The following is a 17,793-nucleotide window of genomic DNA, read 5'->3' as shown; positions in this document are numbered from 1 at the left end:
GTGCCAGTGGCGAAACTAGCCATAGAGACTGTTTCAACGCCGGGCACAGGGATTGTCCAGTAGGGGGGGCGGAGAGTGTACTGATTGTGTCGTCATCTGGGACCAGAAAAACGAGAGATGAAACGACACTTTTGGTGCAGAGAGTTATGTTTTGTGATGAAATTGGAAAATTTTCGAGACTTATACTAAGGCGTTGGCTGACGCAAGGCAGATGTATTTTGAGATCGCTTCGAGATTCTTCCGCATTGCGGTAAACATGATGATAACGACTGTGCTTCCATATCGCCTGTCACGCCGTGTGATGCACATAAACAGCTGTGCGCACGCCCCGTTTCTGCATCTCAGTTTCACCCGGAAGAGCGTTATAACTCCTCGTTTACTCTTCAGCTCACGTCACTTTCTTTTTCTTTCTTTCTCTACATCTTACCGTCTCTCCTGTCAGTTTCCGCTTGCTCGTCCTTAGCGCTGCATTCAGCTTTCCTTTCGAGCCTCCTTGTATGCGCGAAAGTTTATGTCGGGTTTGCGTCCCACACCCGGCAAGAGACAGATTTACTGTACAGCGTCGTTCCCGAGTAACTTTGTTTCCGCCTCAACGCGAACAACAACGACGACCGGGTGCCTCGAAGCGTGCGTAACTCATCTGTTTCTCGGGTTTCCTCCTTATTAGGATGCGCGCTGAATTAAAGAAGAGCATGGTTTGTAGTTACGTACGCCGTGTTTATACAACCCACGCTTCTCCTCCCGCATGCAGAACAGGCTTTGGTAGTGCAAATGATAGTGGGCCGAGACTATGCACATGCACAGACTTGCGAGGCGTAATGTCTCTCCCTCTTCCTCTCTCTCTCTCTCTCTCTCTCTCTCTCTGTTTGGCGCACGTTGCAATAACTTACTTCGTGTTGTCTAAGCGGCAGTCGCGAAAGTTTTCTTCATATGCACGCTTTTTTTTGTGTGTGTGACAAAATTTGCAGTTCAGGGGTCGAGCTCGCCAAGCGTTTTGTTCGTAAGAGCCTTGGTCCGGCCGTCTTCGCTAATAATACGTCCATTATCCTGGTTTGCTGGGGATTTCACTTATGAACTGGCGTAAGAACGTTTTTCGTTTGTGAATATGGGCTCAGTAGAGTGCAGGGTAAACGCCGGTAGCCACGCAATCTTGTTCAGAGAAAATATTAATGCTCGACATAATTCGCGGCGACACCGAGACGTGGGAATAAATTTATTAGGGACGCAACAGGGTTTTATTATTCTTAACAGAACTAAGTGAAATCGGGCAGGCGGTTTATGGCGTAGAGGTGATAAGAGGGCGCATAGTGGCTTGATGTTGTGTGGAGGGCGGTAGAGGTGGACATTGAGGCACAATAAATTTGTAAACTTGTTGGTATAGTGTGGGTTCCGTTGCTGCAAGACAGGAATAATTAGATAATTCTAGAAGGGGACTTTCTGCCGTATAGTGCCGTAATATGCAGGGTAATGATGGCACAAGTGATGACGATAATCAAGCGTGATCAGCTAATTTATTTTGGTGATCTGTTACTTATGCCTTTGCACAGGAATTGAGAATTCAGCAAGCGGTTACCAAGCGCGGCTCTGTTCATAATGTTTATGCTAATGGCGGCACTTTTGTAAAAATAAGACTATTAGCACAGCACGTAGGATGCTGACTACGTCGTACAACTTCCATGCGCGTTATTACGTATAGGAGTTTAACGCGTTGAGACCGTTAAGAAAGAAGAATGTGAGTGAACTGTCAAAAATAGATCAGCAGTCTTTTTTCTAATGTCGTGGGCTTCGTTCTGTGCATTGAGACAATGCCCAAAACTAATTATTAAAAAATTTAACAGCCTTTGCTTCTGTCAGCCCTTATACTTGCCTATCATTTCGAAGGCTTCATAATAAACGATTTGCTACACTTCCAGCGTAACCAATTCCATCAGTCGTGTTTCGTCACGCAGGAGGGAGAAAAACAGACGACACTGCATTTGCATCCAAGCTAATCGCGCAGACGATATTTTCGTGGCGGTGTCAGACCACGACGTCGCAATGAGCGGCGCTAAAGCTGCAACGGGGACAAATTCTAAGAGAAAGAAAAAACAGAGATCTACTGTTATCAGAGACTTCATCATCGATCGCGCTTCGATTCGAAAACAAAGATTTTATAAGCTATATTCCGCAGATCACGAGCTTCCTCGTCGCTTAGAAAAATATTGTTGCTTTAAGTCCCTCCAAACAGACAGCAATAAGCGCACTTGCTCAATCGCCCCAAGCATCCGCCATTTCTCGTTTATTTTCACTTACTTTTTTTCCTTTTTGGGCACTCATTTTTCTTTGCTATTGCCTTTCCGTATTGCATCCCGCCGGCAGTCTCATCTCCGTCGCTCATTAGCATGGCGATCACGAACGACTGCACTAGAGGGTCTCGACGAAGAGGCGACGGCGAACAAGATCCAACCTGTGTCTCCTCCGTCTGCCCAACTTCGCAAGAACAGACGACACCTCGGCGCAACCAACGCACCAGCCCATTCTGTGACCACAGCTTCCGCTAACCTTGAACGCCGCGCCGCCGTCTGGTATATACCTCCACACTGCAGCGCCGTCGCCACCGTCACAGACATGCGCGCCGCCCAAAGGAACCAGCGACCGGTCAGGCGCCCCAATACCTGCGTCACGCCGTTCGCGCATGCGCGCTCGTGACGCAAAGCTGACGGGGTTCCCCCAGCACGTGCGCCCATCGGCCGGCATCGCTCCGAGTGGTGACATTTTCTTGAACTTCTGCAAGTTTGCGTCAACGCCAGCGGTTGCTTCCAATCGCGTCGTCTGCTTATCTGAAGAGAAGACGTGCTGCGCCTTTGCGGTGGCGTAACAAGCGTGGGCCGTTCAGAGACAAAAAGGGCGAGAAAAAATAGAGGGTGAAAGGTTAGGGTCGAGGCCAATTGGGATACGAGAACATTGAAGAGAAAACGTAGCGTCGAACGCCTGCGTAATGAGTCTCGTGCTATATACAGTTGATAACATTTGGTGCCCGTCCGACGAAATCGTGCGGCGTGGTGCTTTCTGAATCTTAAGACAGTCTGAGCACGAACTACAAGACCACGCAACTGTCTCACGTCGCGGATAAGTGTGTACTGATAAGCATATCAGTTCGGACTTTATAGCGTCTTTAGAAACATAGCGAAAGCTCCAATTGCAACGTCCAGTGATCACGTCACTGAATTTTCTGCCGAACAATTTCATATGGTTATACAGTTAAAATTCCATCTAACCCGATTTAACAAAGTTCCCGACCTAACAAAGCGAGTTATTTCCATTCCCTGACAGGTATCCACAGGGTCAATCTTGTCACTAACCCGAACTAACGAAACCAACTTGGCCGAACTCGATTTAACGAAGTTTTTGCTGAAATAAATGAGAAAAAAGCTCTAATTTCATTCTAATTTTGACACAGACGGGTTTTTCTTCGAGCATACTCTCTAAAGCTATCGTGTTAAAACATCTAGGCGCCATGATCACATCCCTAGCCGCGCCCGTGCACGGGACAGCGGACTCAACACCGGTTCTGTAGGAGCGGCGCTGGTTGATTTCGTTATTTCATGGTTTATGCGACAGATTGCTGGATTAGCATCAAATACAATGTCGCGATAGCTTTCGCGTGTCGCTACGGTACAATTTTAGAGTTCGAAGGACTGAAAAATTCCTTTCTCGATTTTACGAACTCCCCGATTTTACGAAATAATTCGAGCGTCGTCATCACTTTGCTAAATTGAGTTGCAACTGTATAGCTATACCGAACTACAGAAGAGGAAACAGGATGGTCGTGTGGCAAGCAGGTAGCGGCACAGGGGGCAAAGGGCAGGTGACTGTGAGGACCCCGAATGACTGTTTTCGGCGCTTGTGCATAGCATCATAGACCTGATTGCTTAAAGCTGAAAAGTGATACATGGCCTGCCGGAGATGAAAACGATGCAGGCGTTGTAACGTAACTGGCGACGCGTCTGCGTCAAGAAAAGAATGAAGTTTTTGCGCAAAGAAAGGAATTAGCTTCACCAAGTGGCTTGTGGTGTCCCCGGAAAATAAACAGGACGATTTGCGTAGGTCATACTATACGTAGCGCAGTGTAGTGTCATCTTTCTTCCTTACGTTTTTTTTTTTTACGCGAACGAGAGTTTTCCTGTTTACGCTCTCAGAAATTATCACCTTACTGGAGTGGCGTATAGTTAAGAAAAAAAAGAAAGGAATGCCCCAATTTATACAGGTCTCGAGTTTTGAGGAAATAGCGCGATGTCCACATGCCGAGTTGGTTTAGGTTTCTGATCACGAAGTGCAATAAACGAACATAGGCGAGATGATGGTCGACGTGCTCGGAAACATTGAGTAGGCGTAATAAAATCTGTACGTAGCCAGCCGGTAAGCTTACACTCGGTGTGGTATATACAATGAAGGATTGGGAGCCACGCAGGGAGCCGTTTACACTCTTTGCAACTGACTCACGAGCTACTGTCGTGCCTACTAACGAAGGTTTATTAAAAAACCGAAGCTCCCTACGAGGGGAACGTACGATACTTGCAGCCAGTACACACGCGATGAAATAGGGCAATGCGCCGCGGTTAGTGGCGTTGCTGATACCACTTGCCATTATTTTTGTCAGTACCCAAGCGTTGTGGTTTCATATGCAAAGCAACTCTCTGTTCAGTACTCAGACGTGTTTTCCGTCACGACGATCTCACTTTACGCAGAGGCTGTGCCACTTAAAGCACATATGAACGCGCATGTTTCGAGTGCGATAGTTTTGTACATATTTGCAGCAATAAATGTATGGAGAAGGTCATTAAACCACTATACGGCCGCGATTTAGAAAGGCGGCTGAAATGGAGGAGCGGTAATGGAGCAAAAGCGATCTATTCGGACTCCGTTTGTTCATTTTCGTTTTACAACCACGATGAGCAGTCGAGAAGGATTTTGGTATTTGGAATAAAAGCTTGTCAGATGCCCGCGAACATACCTCCCATGGTTCGCAATTCAGCCTGTTGAGCGCGCAAAGAAAATCACAGGGAAACCACAACGACATTCGTATAGTCATGATTCCTCCGCGCTCAACGTTTCGTCATGATGATAACCGACTATTTCAAATGCGCGTTTTCAAATATATTTCCTCGCGTTCAAATGTCCTTATGATTGTTGCGGTAACAACTACAGACACCTAGCGCAAAACAGGGGCAGTTCGATATCGCTGCGAGAAACCTTCGTCCTGCAGTGGACATAAATACAGGCTTACAATGGTGATGGTGATGATGACGATAACGGTCACGATAACCGCGTTAAACCGAGTACATACACTAAAATAAACGTCGTTATTGTTACCGTCAGTGGGAGGAGCCTCAGTCTCGCATTGCTTAAGTGGTATCGTGAGTCTAACGCGCATACGGTATGGTTCGCTCTTAAACAGAATACCTAATCAGGTGGCCTAATCGTACCATAAGCTTCATAACAAAAGGTAACAAAAAAGAAAGAAAGAAGAAAGAGTGCTAGATGTGACGCGTAGGCCTGTAATAATAAAGACAAATAGATGGTTAAAAAAAAAAAAGCAAGGAAGCTTCACTTGAGGGGAAGCGAGTCTTCTTTCAGGAGAAGATCCCATCGTTGTCGCGGTGCGCTAAGGCATCGTTAACGGCGTCACCATTAGCACCCAGATACGGTGGCACGGGAAAAATGAGGTACATGAAAAACCTCGGTGATGACTCAGGCCGTGAAAAGCGCGCGCGAACGCACGCCGATAAGACTGATGGCTCTTCTAGACGCGATTTGCTGCTACGCGTGGTCAGAGGTTAGAGTGAGAGAGAGAGAGAGAGAGAGAGAGAGAGAGAGAGAGAGAGAGTCAGAGCTACACATACGGAGTACGCACAAAAGACGCGTCGGTCTCTTTCTCGTACCGTCGGCGCCGTCATCCGCCGAGAAGAGGAGGAGCGATTAAATTAATTCGCGCCCGTACACGGCGAAGCAGCACGTATCTCGCGCGCTTCCTGCGATACGCTAATTGGCTTTCCTTCCTCGACTGGGTGGAGAAGCTGTCAAGGCCGAGGATAACGAGCGATGATTCTATGCGGGCCTCTGTGTGACTGGCCTTCTTCGCTTGCGTGATGCGGAGTCTGGGTTATCCCGCGTCAGTGGGGGGGCCTAATGCAGTTGTCGCTTCTGTTGGTGCTCGCGTCTTTTTCAGTTTTTTTTTTTTTTACAATTTCTTTCTACGTTTCTGTGCTTCGGTCTGTGGCCGTCATAAAATTCAGCGTGGGGGCAAAGCAGACCTTAGTCTTCTTTTCTGTTTTTACTTCTCAAGTGTGCTCTTATAGAAAAAGCCGGACTCAGTGAAACGAGAAATCGGGCTAGTTGCTCTTCCTTCATAACGCGGAATTCAACTGACTAAAGCTAATAACAACGATAGGGCACGTCAGACAAGGACGCGGAGCGCTAACCACTGACTGGTAGTTCAATTTTTTTTCTTCTTTTTCTTTTTTATTTTTGCAGTCTGTCGTCCTTGTCTGGTGCGTTTCATGGCGGTTTACTAGTTTTACTCAGTTCTACCAAGCGCATTACGATATGAAAACTGGATTACTCGAATGAGGCTGGGTCGTGCGACAGATTGTCGTTTCGCTCGAAAATCTGTTTTCATAAACGACATCTACTAAACCGCGGTGCGACGTGCTTCAGTGATGGAGCGTGAACGCCTGTACGGCGGCGATACGAGCAGAGCGTTTCGTTCTTAAGCGGCATTTCCCAATTGGGTGGCCGCGATTTGGTTAATAATGACCACGGCGGTCTGCTCGGGCGAACATGTCCTAGCGTGAGAATGTTTCCGCAAGTACGCGTGTGCAGTCCTTTTCCGTATGGGCTATACGGGGTCTCAATGAGGCTTTGTGAACTGAGAGTTTAGCCTGTATTTCACGGCAGCGCCTGGGGGCGCACGCGCCATTTTGGGCATTTGTGCGGTCGCAGCGCAATGTTACATTCCTCAGCGAACGCATGAAATGACGTGGTAGGCCCTCAGTCATGCTAACTCCAGCTTATTATAAATGTAAACGTCTCTCTCTCTCTCTCTCGCCCGCTTCTCTCTGTCTATTTTCTCGATACAAACTGAGAGTGAAGCTGTTGCGTTTTCACGAACCCTCCGTTTAGAGCGGACTATGGTTTCTGTGAAACAATTAAGAACGTCAGAGTAATGGCCTCCTTTTTTTTTCCCCGAGAGATCATGAGCAATGCAATCATTACTCTAGTCTATTCCACCTTACTACAGGCGATAAAACAGACGGCGACATGCATAAAAGAGGAGGGAGAGGCATAGGTGCTCCTGCATTCCAGGGGAGGCTTATTTAGAAATTTGTCGAACAGGACGAGTCGCCGGAAATCTCCCAAGGTCTATATATTAACCCAGAGGCCTTGGTAATCAGACGGTATTATGAGAAAGCAAGTATAATTTCTTTTATCATTCGCATGGTCAATCTAAGACTAAAGCCATTACTGGCTAAAGCTTTTAATAGGGTGAGTGAGCAAACTGCGGCATCGGAACTCGTGGTTAACGCGCAAAACAACCATTTTCTGCGAACGAAATGCAGAGGCTGAGCTTCAGGCATTGCGTTTGAACTTGCGCGCGTAATGGGATGCTGTTCAATCATGACATAACGAGCACGTATATTAGGAATCATCGGATATAACGAAGTTAATATAAAATGTCTCTCCAAAATAGAAGCATGCGCAGCGAATATTGAAAATTACAGACATTGTCGCGTCGGCTGCACTTTGAAACAGATTCCACACCACTGAGAATGTAGTTTTGAAACCTTTATTTTGTTCATTGCAGGTTCAGCAAGTTCGATCGACTGCGGCTGAAGGTGCTTCACCAACTCAGAGGCAAGTTATATTTATGGTGACATATTGTATTCACCAGTATAAACGGCTGCAAAGGCCATCTATCAAAACCTAGATGTTTAACTTGACGTCCTTTCTTGTTTTGTTGCTCCCTGAACGTTGACTTCAAAGCGCGTATTTATCGTCGCAAATATTGTCGCAATATTCACTTGCCTCTTATTTGTTTGCGACGTTTTATTACCATTATAGAATCGCATTGCACTTGTAGCACACACTTCACAATTTACCTCATGCGTTGTCAACGCGTTACACAAAGGAAAGTTTGTATCTCTTATGTATGTAAATGCTCATAATACCATGCCTAGGGTCAAGCAAAGGCTGACAGACTGTGTTTCTTCATCAGTTCGAATTATCGTATATCCTCCTTAAACCCGAATATAGGTATGAAACACAAGAGCTTTTCAAGGTGGTCTTTATCGTTTACTGTTATCTTACGAACGTGAAAAACAATTTTTTAGATGTATATACCATGGTTAGACGCCAAAAGCTGCTCCTCCATGTACGAGAACAAAATATACCTATCTCCTCATGTTTGCTATGGTAAAAACTCCATTTAGTCCAATGCAGAGAGGAAGATCGAACTATGTGTAGTAGATTGCTATGTTGCTTCCGCGTCCGGTATTTTCACGCAGCCTCAGTGATTTCGAAACATACCTCAAGGTTGCTTTCCGAGGTCTGGGGCGACACAGAGTTCTAGATCAATTTAGTGTCAAATTTCTCGAAACGTTTACAGTTACACACACTCCTTACCCAGAGTGAACATTCTGCATAATCAAACTCGAGTGCATTTAGACAAGAAAGTTGACAGCAATGAGTTGTCCATTAACGCGACACAGTTCTGCTTCGGAGCCAACGCTGAAAGCCTCATACTGACTTCGCCTCCGCAGTGGCTACCGTTATGCTCGGGGTGTCTATCAAGTGTTCCTTCGGTAACACCGAGAACGAAAAGCGCAGAAAGTGGTGTCGCATTACGTTGCTCTCCACGCTCGTCTTTTAACCGGTCGCCTGTTATACTGGGGGGAAAAGCAGAGAAACGGATGGGGGGCGGGTTCCATATAGCAAGCGGCCGTCGTTGACACAAAGAACAGCCATCCTGCAGGGCTGTCATATGCAAGCAAACTGCTTTGCTGTTACCGCCGAGCCGTGTGCACACTTCGAAACACTCCCGAATCAGGCTATCTTCGCACACACGCCTAAGACCGTCGGCATCTGCGTGTGTCAAGGCTTCCTACACGTAAAGTCCTCCTCTCCAGCGCCCCGTACCGTACAGTTTCCTTCAAAAATTACTAGGGCGCATTACTTGACGCCTTCCCTTGTTTTATGGCTCACTGAACCTTGCCTCGAAGACGTGTCTTTCTTGAAACACTTTAGGATATACTAGAACATGATGCACACGTCAGTATGTTCCAGCATTGCAGCACAGATAATCTCACCAGGACGTGTAGTCTCGTTCTCTTTAACGGGACGGCAGTACGGTCAGGCACCGACACTGGAGAGTGGCGGCTGATAGGGAGGTCGCGGGTTCATTTTCCACCGCAAGCGGTCGCACTTCAAAGCGATTTCTGATGTTTGAGCGTTAAGAAACGTGAACACTTAATATGAAGTCGAGGGCCTTTACAACTACCGAGCCTCTCCACAATCCCGGAATAAACTTGGGCCTCAAGGCACCAGGAAATATTGGGGAGTATTTAAACTAACGGTATGAGCGCTGCCATTGCCATGTAGGCGTATCAGACTGCACCGACTCATCGCGCAGATCGGATGACAACAAACAGTTTGCTGAAAAATAGCTAGTGCTCGCTTTAGTTTGCAGCTTATGTAGCTTTAACTGAATTTCGGTTCGCTCGCATCCAGAAAATGACCAAAATGCGTCGCTTTTTTTTTTTTACCGTCAACGTAAAAAAAAGTACTTCGGTGAATCGGTGCGGTTGAAGAAAGGGACAAGTGACGTGCAGAGAGGTAGGAGTCGTCATATAAGGATGCTATCTGAAATTGTCGATGCATCGCTTACGCTTCGGCAGCGCACGGCAAAGAATCCACAGCATCGTGTCCCGTAAACACTTTTTTTTCTTTTTTTTTACACGCAGACATCCTGGAGAAGGCGCCGTACAAGGTGGATGACCAGAACGTCACCGACCAGGTGGTGCTCGCCTACCACTGCTGCACGAATGAATGTGAGCCTATTTCCGGCACTCGCGTCGTTCCTGCGTGCGCAAAAAAAAAAGAGAAAGAAAAGAAACGCGCAAGCGAAATATGCGCCCTTTGGGAACTTGTGTGCACCTCAACGGTAATCATCGCCTACACGTTGCGCGTGCTTCCTTTCTTTTGCTTCAAGGTCAATAACGGCATTCGCGTTATCACCGTCCCATTACCATTCTTGACAGCAAAGGCTTTGACAGGACGCACATGTTTAATAAAAGGCGAGGCAAGCAAGGCAGCCAATAATTATTATTTGGGGAGAAGATGTGTCACACGTCCCTGAATATGACAGTGTGTGTATTTTTTTTTCTTTGCGTATTTCACAGATAACATTTCTGATGCAGCACGTGTCTCTCTTCTATGAAGGCCAGAATCATGGTATACTAGAAGTTGGCGGCAAAGTCAGACACGGGACCGTCGCCATCTTGCAATTGCCGCACCTTTACCCTCCTACGTCACAGGTCGAAACAGCGACTACTAGGCGGGCGGTTAGGATACTATCGAGGCATAAAAGGAGCCTTCGAAAACAAGTTGCTTCAAGCGAAGGAGTATCAGCGCCACTGGAACGAGAGTTCAGTTACATTAAACTTTATCCTCCGAGACCAGGACAACGCGGTATCTTTGACGTCATGCAAAGACTTGATAGCCACCGCTATTTGGCATGATCGACTCTCAACCGTAAATTTTTGTTTTCCTGTTATTGGCGGACCTTTTGCGAGCAACAAACGCAGAGCAAGACCAGAGCGAATAATTCAGCTATCAACGCATATCTCGTTCGACCATTGTCACTGTAAGCATTAAGTTGCGTTTTTTTTTTAATCGCGATGTGGTTTACACACGGACGTGTCAAGGCGCAAAAACGCCGCCGTCGCCGTTGGCGTGCTGTCCAAATTGGTGCTGTCCCCTTGGACGGTGTACCCGCGGCTCTTCCGCGGAGGCGTTTCGCCAGCAAAGGAGCCTACGTCGGAGTGCCAGATTTTTTCTCCGGAACGTAAAATGATCGATTACTACGAAATAAAGGTTACCTCGTCCACGCTTTACTGGATTAGGTAACAGCTTCTTTCTTTTTTTTCTTTCTCCGCAAGAAATTCGTAGTTCTTGTTCATCGCGCCGCGTTGCGCCGAGGGCTACTTTGGAAATCGAGTCAGGCATTTCCACGGCTGCGGCGCTGGAGTGTGGCAGCGTGACTATCAACGTGGCCTGCACGAGAACCGCGAAGCTTCCGTGTCAAATGGTGACATGCATGCATCATTCCTTTCTTTCTTTCTTTCTTTCTTTCTTTCTTTCTTTCTTTCTACTATTACTACGTCTACATGTGGCCAGTTATAACTTAAAGCAGTACGGACAAGATAAACCCACAAACACATATAAGCGCGCTCGTTCTTCAACTCTGAAAGAGGAGCCGAACGGGCAAAAGTCCAACCAGTACGGTTCGCTTATTTCACTGACGCCAAGCGGTTTTTGAGCGCTTGGAGCACCTTCTCTTTTCCTTCCGTTTTCTTTCTTTTTTCTTCTTCTTCTTCTTCTGTACAGACCGGTTTCGGTGTCACTGGCTTCAAGGTGAAACGCGAATGCAAATTTTATGGGTGACCCCGGTGTCACGGGCCGGCCAAACACAAATGGCTGAGCCTGAAACGGCGAGCTTTTATTTTCCAATTAGCTCAACACTTGCATCAGAAGAGCAAAGTCATTAGGCTGTACCAGCTGGCGCGGCTCTCTTTCAAAGGTGGAGGGGCCATTGCACTGCATTCTTTTTTCTTTCTGAGCGGAGCTTGTATGTGATTGTGTAGAGGTTGTCCCTGACTATAGGTGCCGTTGTTGTTGTTTTTTTCACTGTAAACGAGGAGATGGTCTTAACATGGCAGCATAGGTATGGTATTATGACTACTACTACTACTACTACTACTACTACTACTACTACTACTACTACTACTACTAATAATAATAATAATATTATCCAATATCCTTTCTTCTTCTTTTCTTTTTTCTTTTTGCCGCTGAGGTGATCGCGGACGCTGAAGGCAGTTCTAAATTGGTCCTCGAGAAAGTCGTGGTCGAAGATACCGCTTCACGCAACCGGCCGTGCTTGCTTAGTGGCTATGGTGTTTGGCTGCTAAGCACTTGGTCGCCGGATCGAATCCCGGCCACGGCGGCCGCATTTCGATGGGGGCCGAAATGCGACAACCCCCCGTGCACTTATATTTAGGTGCGCGTTAAATAACCCCACGTGCTTCCAAATTATTCCGGAGTCCCTCACTATCGCGTGCCTTATAATCAGATCGTGGTTTCGGCGCGTGAAATCCCATAATCTAACCGGTTGACGGCCGCATATATACTGGTTAGGCGCGGTGGTAACAGGCAGCACCACGCGAGTGATTGTGCAAGATAGCGCTGCTCAAACGACTTGCTTCCGAGAGCGCGGTTAACGCATTCCTATATAGCAATCGGATTGTGTTCGTGGCATTTTTTTTTTCTTTTCTTTAAGTACGATGACGATACGTTCGCGTTTGTCGAAAAAGGGGAGTGAAAAAGGAGAGTGCATAGCGTGTTTTATTACTGAACCGAAAAAAAATTCGATGCAGGCACTGTCATTCTCAGAGCCGAGTGACTCCATGCATTGTCGCCTCACTGTCTTCTCGCTTAGCCTCCACAGTGTCTGCAGGTGCGCGTAGTGTCGACTAAGCGTTCCTTCAATAGCACGGAGGAGGGGAAGCACAGAAAAAGTCGTTCATGCATTACGTCGATCGCAACGTACGTCTTTTAACCGGTCGCCTTTGCTACTAGCGCAGAAGCCGAGAAGCCGTTGCTATGCCGCTGCCCTTTCAGACTGCGAACGGCCGTCGACGGACATGGGACGTCCCCGCAGAGCTGCAGCGTGACGTCAATCTGTTCGCTGCTGCTGCCGAGACACGTGTGCGCCTCACGACACTCGGTGTTGGGGAGCCTCAAAGGGAAACTAGAGCAAAACGCAAAATCAATTTAGACTGCTAAACTATTGCGTGAGAACTATAATGTCGTTAATTTCGGGATAATAGGCTACCAGAAAACCAAAACAAAAATTATCAGTGCCCTTCCACTCTGTGAAAAAGGATGACCAGCGAAGCTGTGTATGTGGGCGCCTTATAATGACTAACTGCACCTCCACCGCGGGTAGGCGCGGCATTGCCCAATCTCCGGGATCGGCCCACGTATGAGGAGTGCTTAACGCCTGCTCCATCTCCGCCGCGGGTCGGCCTGGCATTTCACTATCTTCGGGATCGGCCCACGTATCTTTGGCCGGAACGTCGACACAATAAGTATCTCTTGTTTTTAAACAAGTACATCAACTTTTCAATCATAACCTCGCGGAAACCCTAGATACCTCTCCCTTGAATTCTTATATAGTGTGACTAATGGTAGCCTGTTTCAAACCACCGTCAGTGGCATTTCGTTCCCCGAATTGGCAGGTTGTGTGCCGAATGAGCTCTCGACGAACATTTTGCATTGCGGGGAACATGGTTTAACTCATGGATCCAGGACATTAAAGAGATGCGACATAAGGCTGACGCTTTTGTCTCGCGTTTACCGTTAAACCTTCTCTGAATTTCTCTTTTTTTTTTGCCAGCACGGGTGAAAACTCTGGCCATGAAAAACTACGCGCTGAAACATTGACTGTCGCGGATATTTATTCACGCAGGCAACGAAATGCTTTGCGCCTGTGCACACATTGCGGCTTCAGCGGCAGTGTTTTCCGTGGTGCAGTCTCCGTTCCAAACGACTGAGAAATTTTATATATCAGACCCTATGGTGGTTCATTCTTGAAACTCTGAGGAAAAAGAAAATGATTTTGAAAACAGCAATTGTGCGAAGTGGTATTACGAATGTCTAGGTATAGACTGGGGATACAAAATTCATTTTCTTTCAACTCATTTCCGAGTTCTCATTTATTTCCCGAAAGTCCCTAACCATAATTTTTAAAACGTACTCGTTAAAATTAGTGGAAGTGTAGATCTTAGGCTCTGCATCCGTCAGGTACCGGACATTAATGTTAACAGCGTTAGAACGCCGCATATCCAATGTTTCAAAACTTGGCACACATTCTTACTGCCGTTTTCTTTAAATCCATTCCGCCTGCTTCCTTGATTTTTTAAGGCACTATCATTTTATGCGCCTCGATGAGGCTTGTTGCAGGACATCATTCACGCATTTAGGTACCTCGGAGCACCGCCCATCATGATATTTGTCCTCCCTCTCTTCACCTGCGTCCTCATATACGAATGACGAGTGATTTAATTTACCCTTTCCTATGTCCCCTTGTCCAAGCGCAGGTTATCGAACCGGACGTGCCTCTGGTTGACCCCTTTCCTCTATTCTGTTTCTCTCTCATCTAACTAATTTCCGCCCTCGCGCAGCCATCAGCGAGCAGACCAAGTACGCTGCTTTGCGTACCATGCTCAGCAGCGTCGGTATCCACGACTGGCCCCGGCCGGTCGGTTGGCTGGAGGCGCCATCTTGGGAGGAGCTGTTCGTCCAGGCCTACACCAAGACCGGGCTCAGCTTCATCATGGCCACCGGTGTGGGCGTCGATCTCAAGAACACCTCCGTCTACGTCATCAGTGTGAGTACATATATATAGGGCAGCCAGAACTAGCAGCTCTTCTAGAGTGGGCAGCCATCATTTGCCGATGTGGGGGGAGGGGGGAGGGATGGGGGGCTGCGGAAACTGGCAAAAAAGAAACACCCGCGATAACGCGCAATCTGTTCTTGTCCAGTTGATCGTTGACAGTGTTCGCTCGCCACGACTTTGTTATCAGGTGCGTCGTCATCAAACTGGCAACCACATGCGGACTGCGCAAGTAGTTGACGATAGGATCGAGATTAACAGCACGCGCTTCATTTGAAAACGCTAAAATGGTGTGCGAGATGTGAAAGATTCTGATCCGAACTCTCGACTATTTTATTTCGTAAGTATTCTTTGCCACTGGCGCGTCGCCTTCGCTATGTGTCCAGCTGTGGGATTGGCTGTAATTTTCTCTTACGAGCAAATATAGCATAAGAGATTTTTTGTGAATACAGGTCGTGGTAGATACGAGCCGCACTGATCCTCTCCTGCACCCTCAACAACAGCGCGACCACAACGTTTGACTACCGGCTGCTTCGGCTTAACAGAGGCACTCTGAAGCAATCGCAAACAGGCAAACCTATTTGGGTGTGCATTTACACCAAAAGGTATTACGCCAAAACTGGTAGTAACCGTGACCGCCAGCCAAACGTAACGTTGGACGTGTTATTAGCAAAGACTGCCGGCCAACGCATACCTCTTAGCACAGAGTCCACTGTATAAAATTCATGTCAAAACGCCTTGCTAGCTGCCACATATATCCGGCCTCCAAAAGTAGGTCAAAGAGAGAGAGAGAAGAAGGAAGGAAGGAAAAAGTAGAGAAGGAAAGGCAGGGAGGTTAACCAGTTTAGCGTAACCGGCTTGCTACCCTACACATGGGAGAGGGATGGGGGCGATGAAAGATGGGGAAGGGGGAGAGAGAGAGAGAGAGCACATAGCACAGCACACAAACATCGTCCGGTAGAGTCCATCAATCTGGCATTGTACGTGATAACACTGTCAGAGCCGCTTGTCCAATCCCGTCTCTTTCAAAAACTGAAGTAGTCCCTTCGTCGCCTTCACCTGCGATGTCTTCTGTCGGCGGCATGTGAAAATCGTGTCGAGGGACAATGGTCTAGTGTCAAGGTGCGCGAGAACGGATGCCAGGGACTGTCGCTGAACATTATATTCAGGACAGTCGCACAGAATGTGTTGCAGCGTCTCCTCGCAAAGACAGGCATTGCAGAGAGCGTTGTCGGCCATTCCAATGCGGAATGAGTAAGATTTCGTGAAAGCCACCCCTAACCATAAGCGATAAAGCAGAGTCGCCTCGCTTCGGCGGAGTCCAGTTGGCATATAGAGATGCATCAAAGAGGGCAGGTGGTATTGACGGTTGCTCTGGTTGGTCTGGTTGTTTGGTGTGCACCATGAAGAGAGCGTCATCTCCTGTGCAAGCACTCGAAGTCTGCTAGCTGCGTCGGATCGTGAAAGCGGTATGGCCTCTTCTTGTGCGTCTTCAAGAGCTGCCCGAGCGGCATTATCGGCGTCTTCGTTTCCAGTGACGCCGCAGTGACTTGGCAGCCACTGAAACGTCACGTGGTGTCCTTTCTCCTGTGATGTATGGAGTAGGCATCTAATATCGAATACGAGCTGTTCGAATGGCCCGCGACGCAGAGCTGATAGTACAGATTGTAGGGCTGCCTTTGAGTCGCTGAAGATGGACCATTGTCGAGGTGGCTCCCGACTGACGAAACGGAGTGCAGCGCGAAGAGCAGCTAGTTCAGCAGATGTCGACGTTGTCGGGTGGTCAGTCCTGAAGCTGATGGTAATAGCTTTTGCTGGGACAACCACAGCACCGGACGAACACTGGGTGTTTGTGGAACCATCAGTATAAATGTGTTCACTGTCCGCGTACCTCTCGTGCAGAAGAAGCAGAGACAGTTGTTTGAGGACAGGCGACGACAGTTCAGACTTTTTTCCGATTCCTGGTACACTGAGATGTACTGTGGGGCTGATAAGACACCAAGGGGGTATCGATGGTTTAGATGCAGCGGTGAAGCCCGAGGGAAGTTTGTCGTTGTACTTGTTGATAGTTTTAGAGAATGATGATTGGTGCCTGTCTGAAGGTAGTGCTGCAAGGTGGTGATAGGGGGCACGTGCAAAATATCTGATGTGCGTTCTCAGGGCTTCCACCGTAATGTGAGTTCGCATTGGATGATCCCGAGCAATCGCAAGAGTCGCCTCTGTTGACGTACATCTGGGCAAACCAAGGCAGACTCTGAGTGCTTGAGCTTGTACTGCCTGCAGAACACGAATATTTGTCTTGCAGGTGTTGTTCAGTACAGGTAGACTGTATCTTAAAAAACCGAGAAAGAGAGCTCTGTAGAGTTTAAGCATTGCGTCTACTGACATCCCCCACGTCTTCCCTGTCAAGTATTTGAACAACTGGGAAGTAGCTGTCAGGCGCCGTTTCATGTAGGCCACGTGTGGGCTCCAACAGAGGTCTCGGTCAATAATGACGCCAAGGAATCTGTGGTTTCGGACATAGGAAATGGTCCGCCCATTGATTGAGATGACATAAGGCGTCATCGGTTTCCGAGTAAATGCGACTAGTGCGCATTTTTCAGGTGAAATGCTGAGACCCTGTTTACACAAGTAGTTCGCTGTCAAAGTGGCCGCTCTTTGAAGTCGCGCACGTATCTGAGGACGTGTGACTGCCGAAGTCCAGACACAGATGTCGTCAGCGTATGTTGAAATCTTGATGGTAGTTGGCAAGCATTCAGCAAGTCCAACAAGAGCGAGGTTGAATAGCGTCGGGCTGAGAGCACCGCCTTGAGGAACGCCCCTGCTGGTATGGCGTCGCGTAGTTGGGCCATCGTCAGTTAACACATAGAATGATCTTGCAGACAGGTAACTTGCAATCCACAAGAAAACTCGACCACCTAGGCCCACCGTCGCAAGAGCGTCGAGAATGGCCTCATGTAATACGTTATCATATGCCCCTTTCACATCTAAGAATAAAGCTGCAGATAAACGCTTACGGGACCTTTCGTGCTGGACATATGAAACGAGATCAACTACACTGTCGATGGAAGAGCGGTCAC

The 17,793-nt window shown here is 47.7% G+C and overlaps 1 protein-coding gene across 3 annotated transcripts in view; it reads left to right on the top strand.

The window, feature by feature from the left end:
• LOC126548291 (neprilysin-1-like) overlaps positions 1 to 17,793 on the top strand; it is a 100,259-nt gene that overhangs the window by 55,886 nt on the left and 26,580 nt on the right. For all 3 annotated transcript variants that reach the window (XM_055063773.2, XM_050196441.3, XM_072287148.1), the window contains 3 exons: positions 7,844 to 7,893; positions 9,999 to 10,085; positions 14,502 to 14,707. In XM_055063773.2, coding sequence (XP_054919748.1) covers positions 7,844 to 7,893; positions 9,999 to 10,085; positions 14,502 to 14,707 — 343 coding nt within the window. The remainder of the gene's footprint in view (positions 1 to 7,843; positions 7,894 to 9,998; positions 10,086 to 14,501; positions 14,708 to 17,793) is intronic.

Source organism: Dermacentor andersoni, chromosome 3, assembly GCF_023375885.2.
Source record: "Dermacentor andersoni chromosome 3, qqDerAnde1_hic_scaffold, whole genome shotgun sequence".
In the NCBI taxonomy this organism is placed as follows: domain Eukaryota; kingdom Metazoa; phylum Arthropoda; class Arachnida; order Ixodida; family Ixodidae; genus Dermacentor; species Dermacentor andersoni.
The sequence above is the reverse complement of the archived record's forward strand: the minus strand, read 5'-3'. Positions and strand labels throughout refer to the sequence as shown.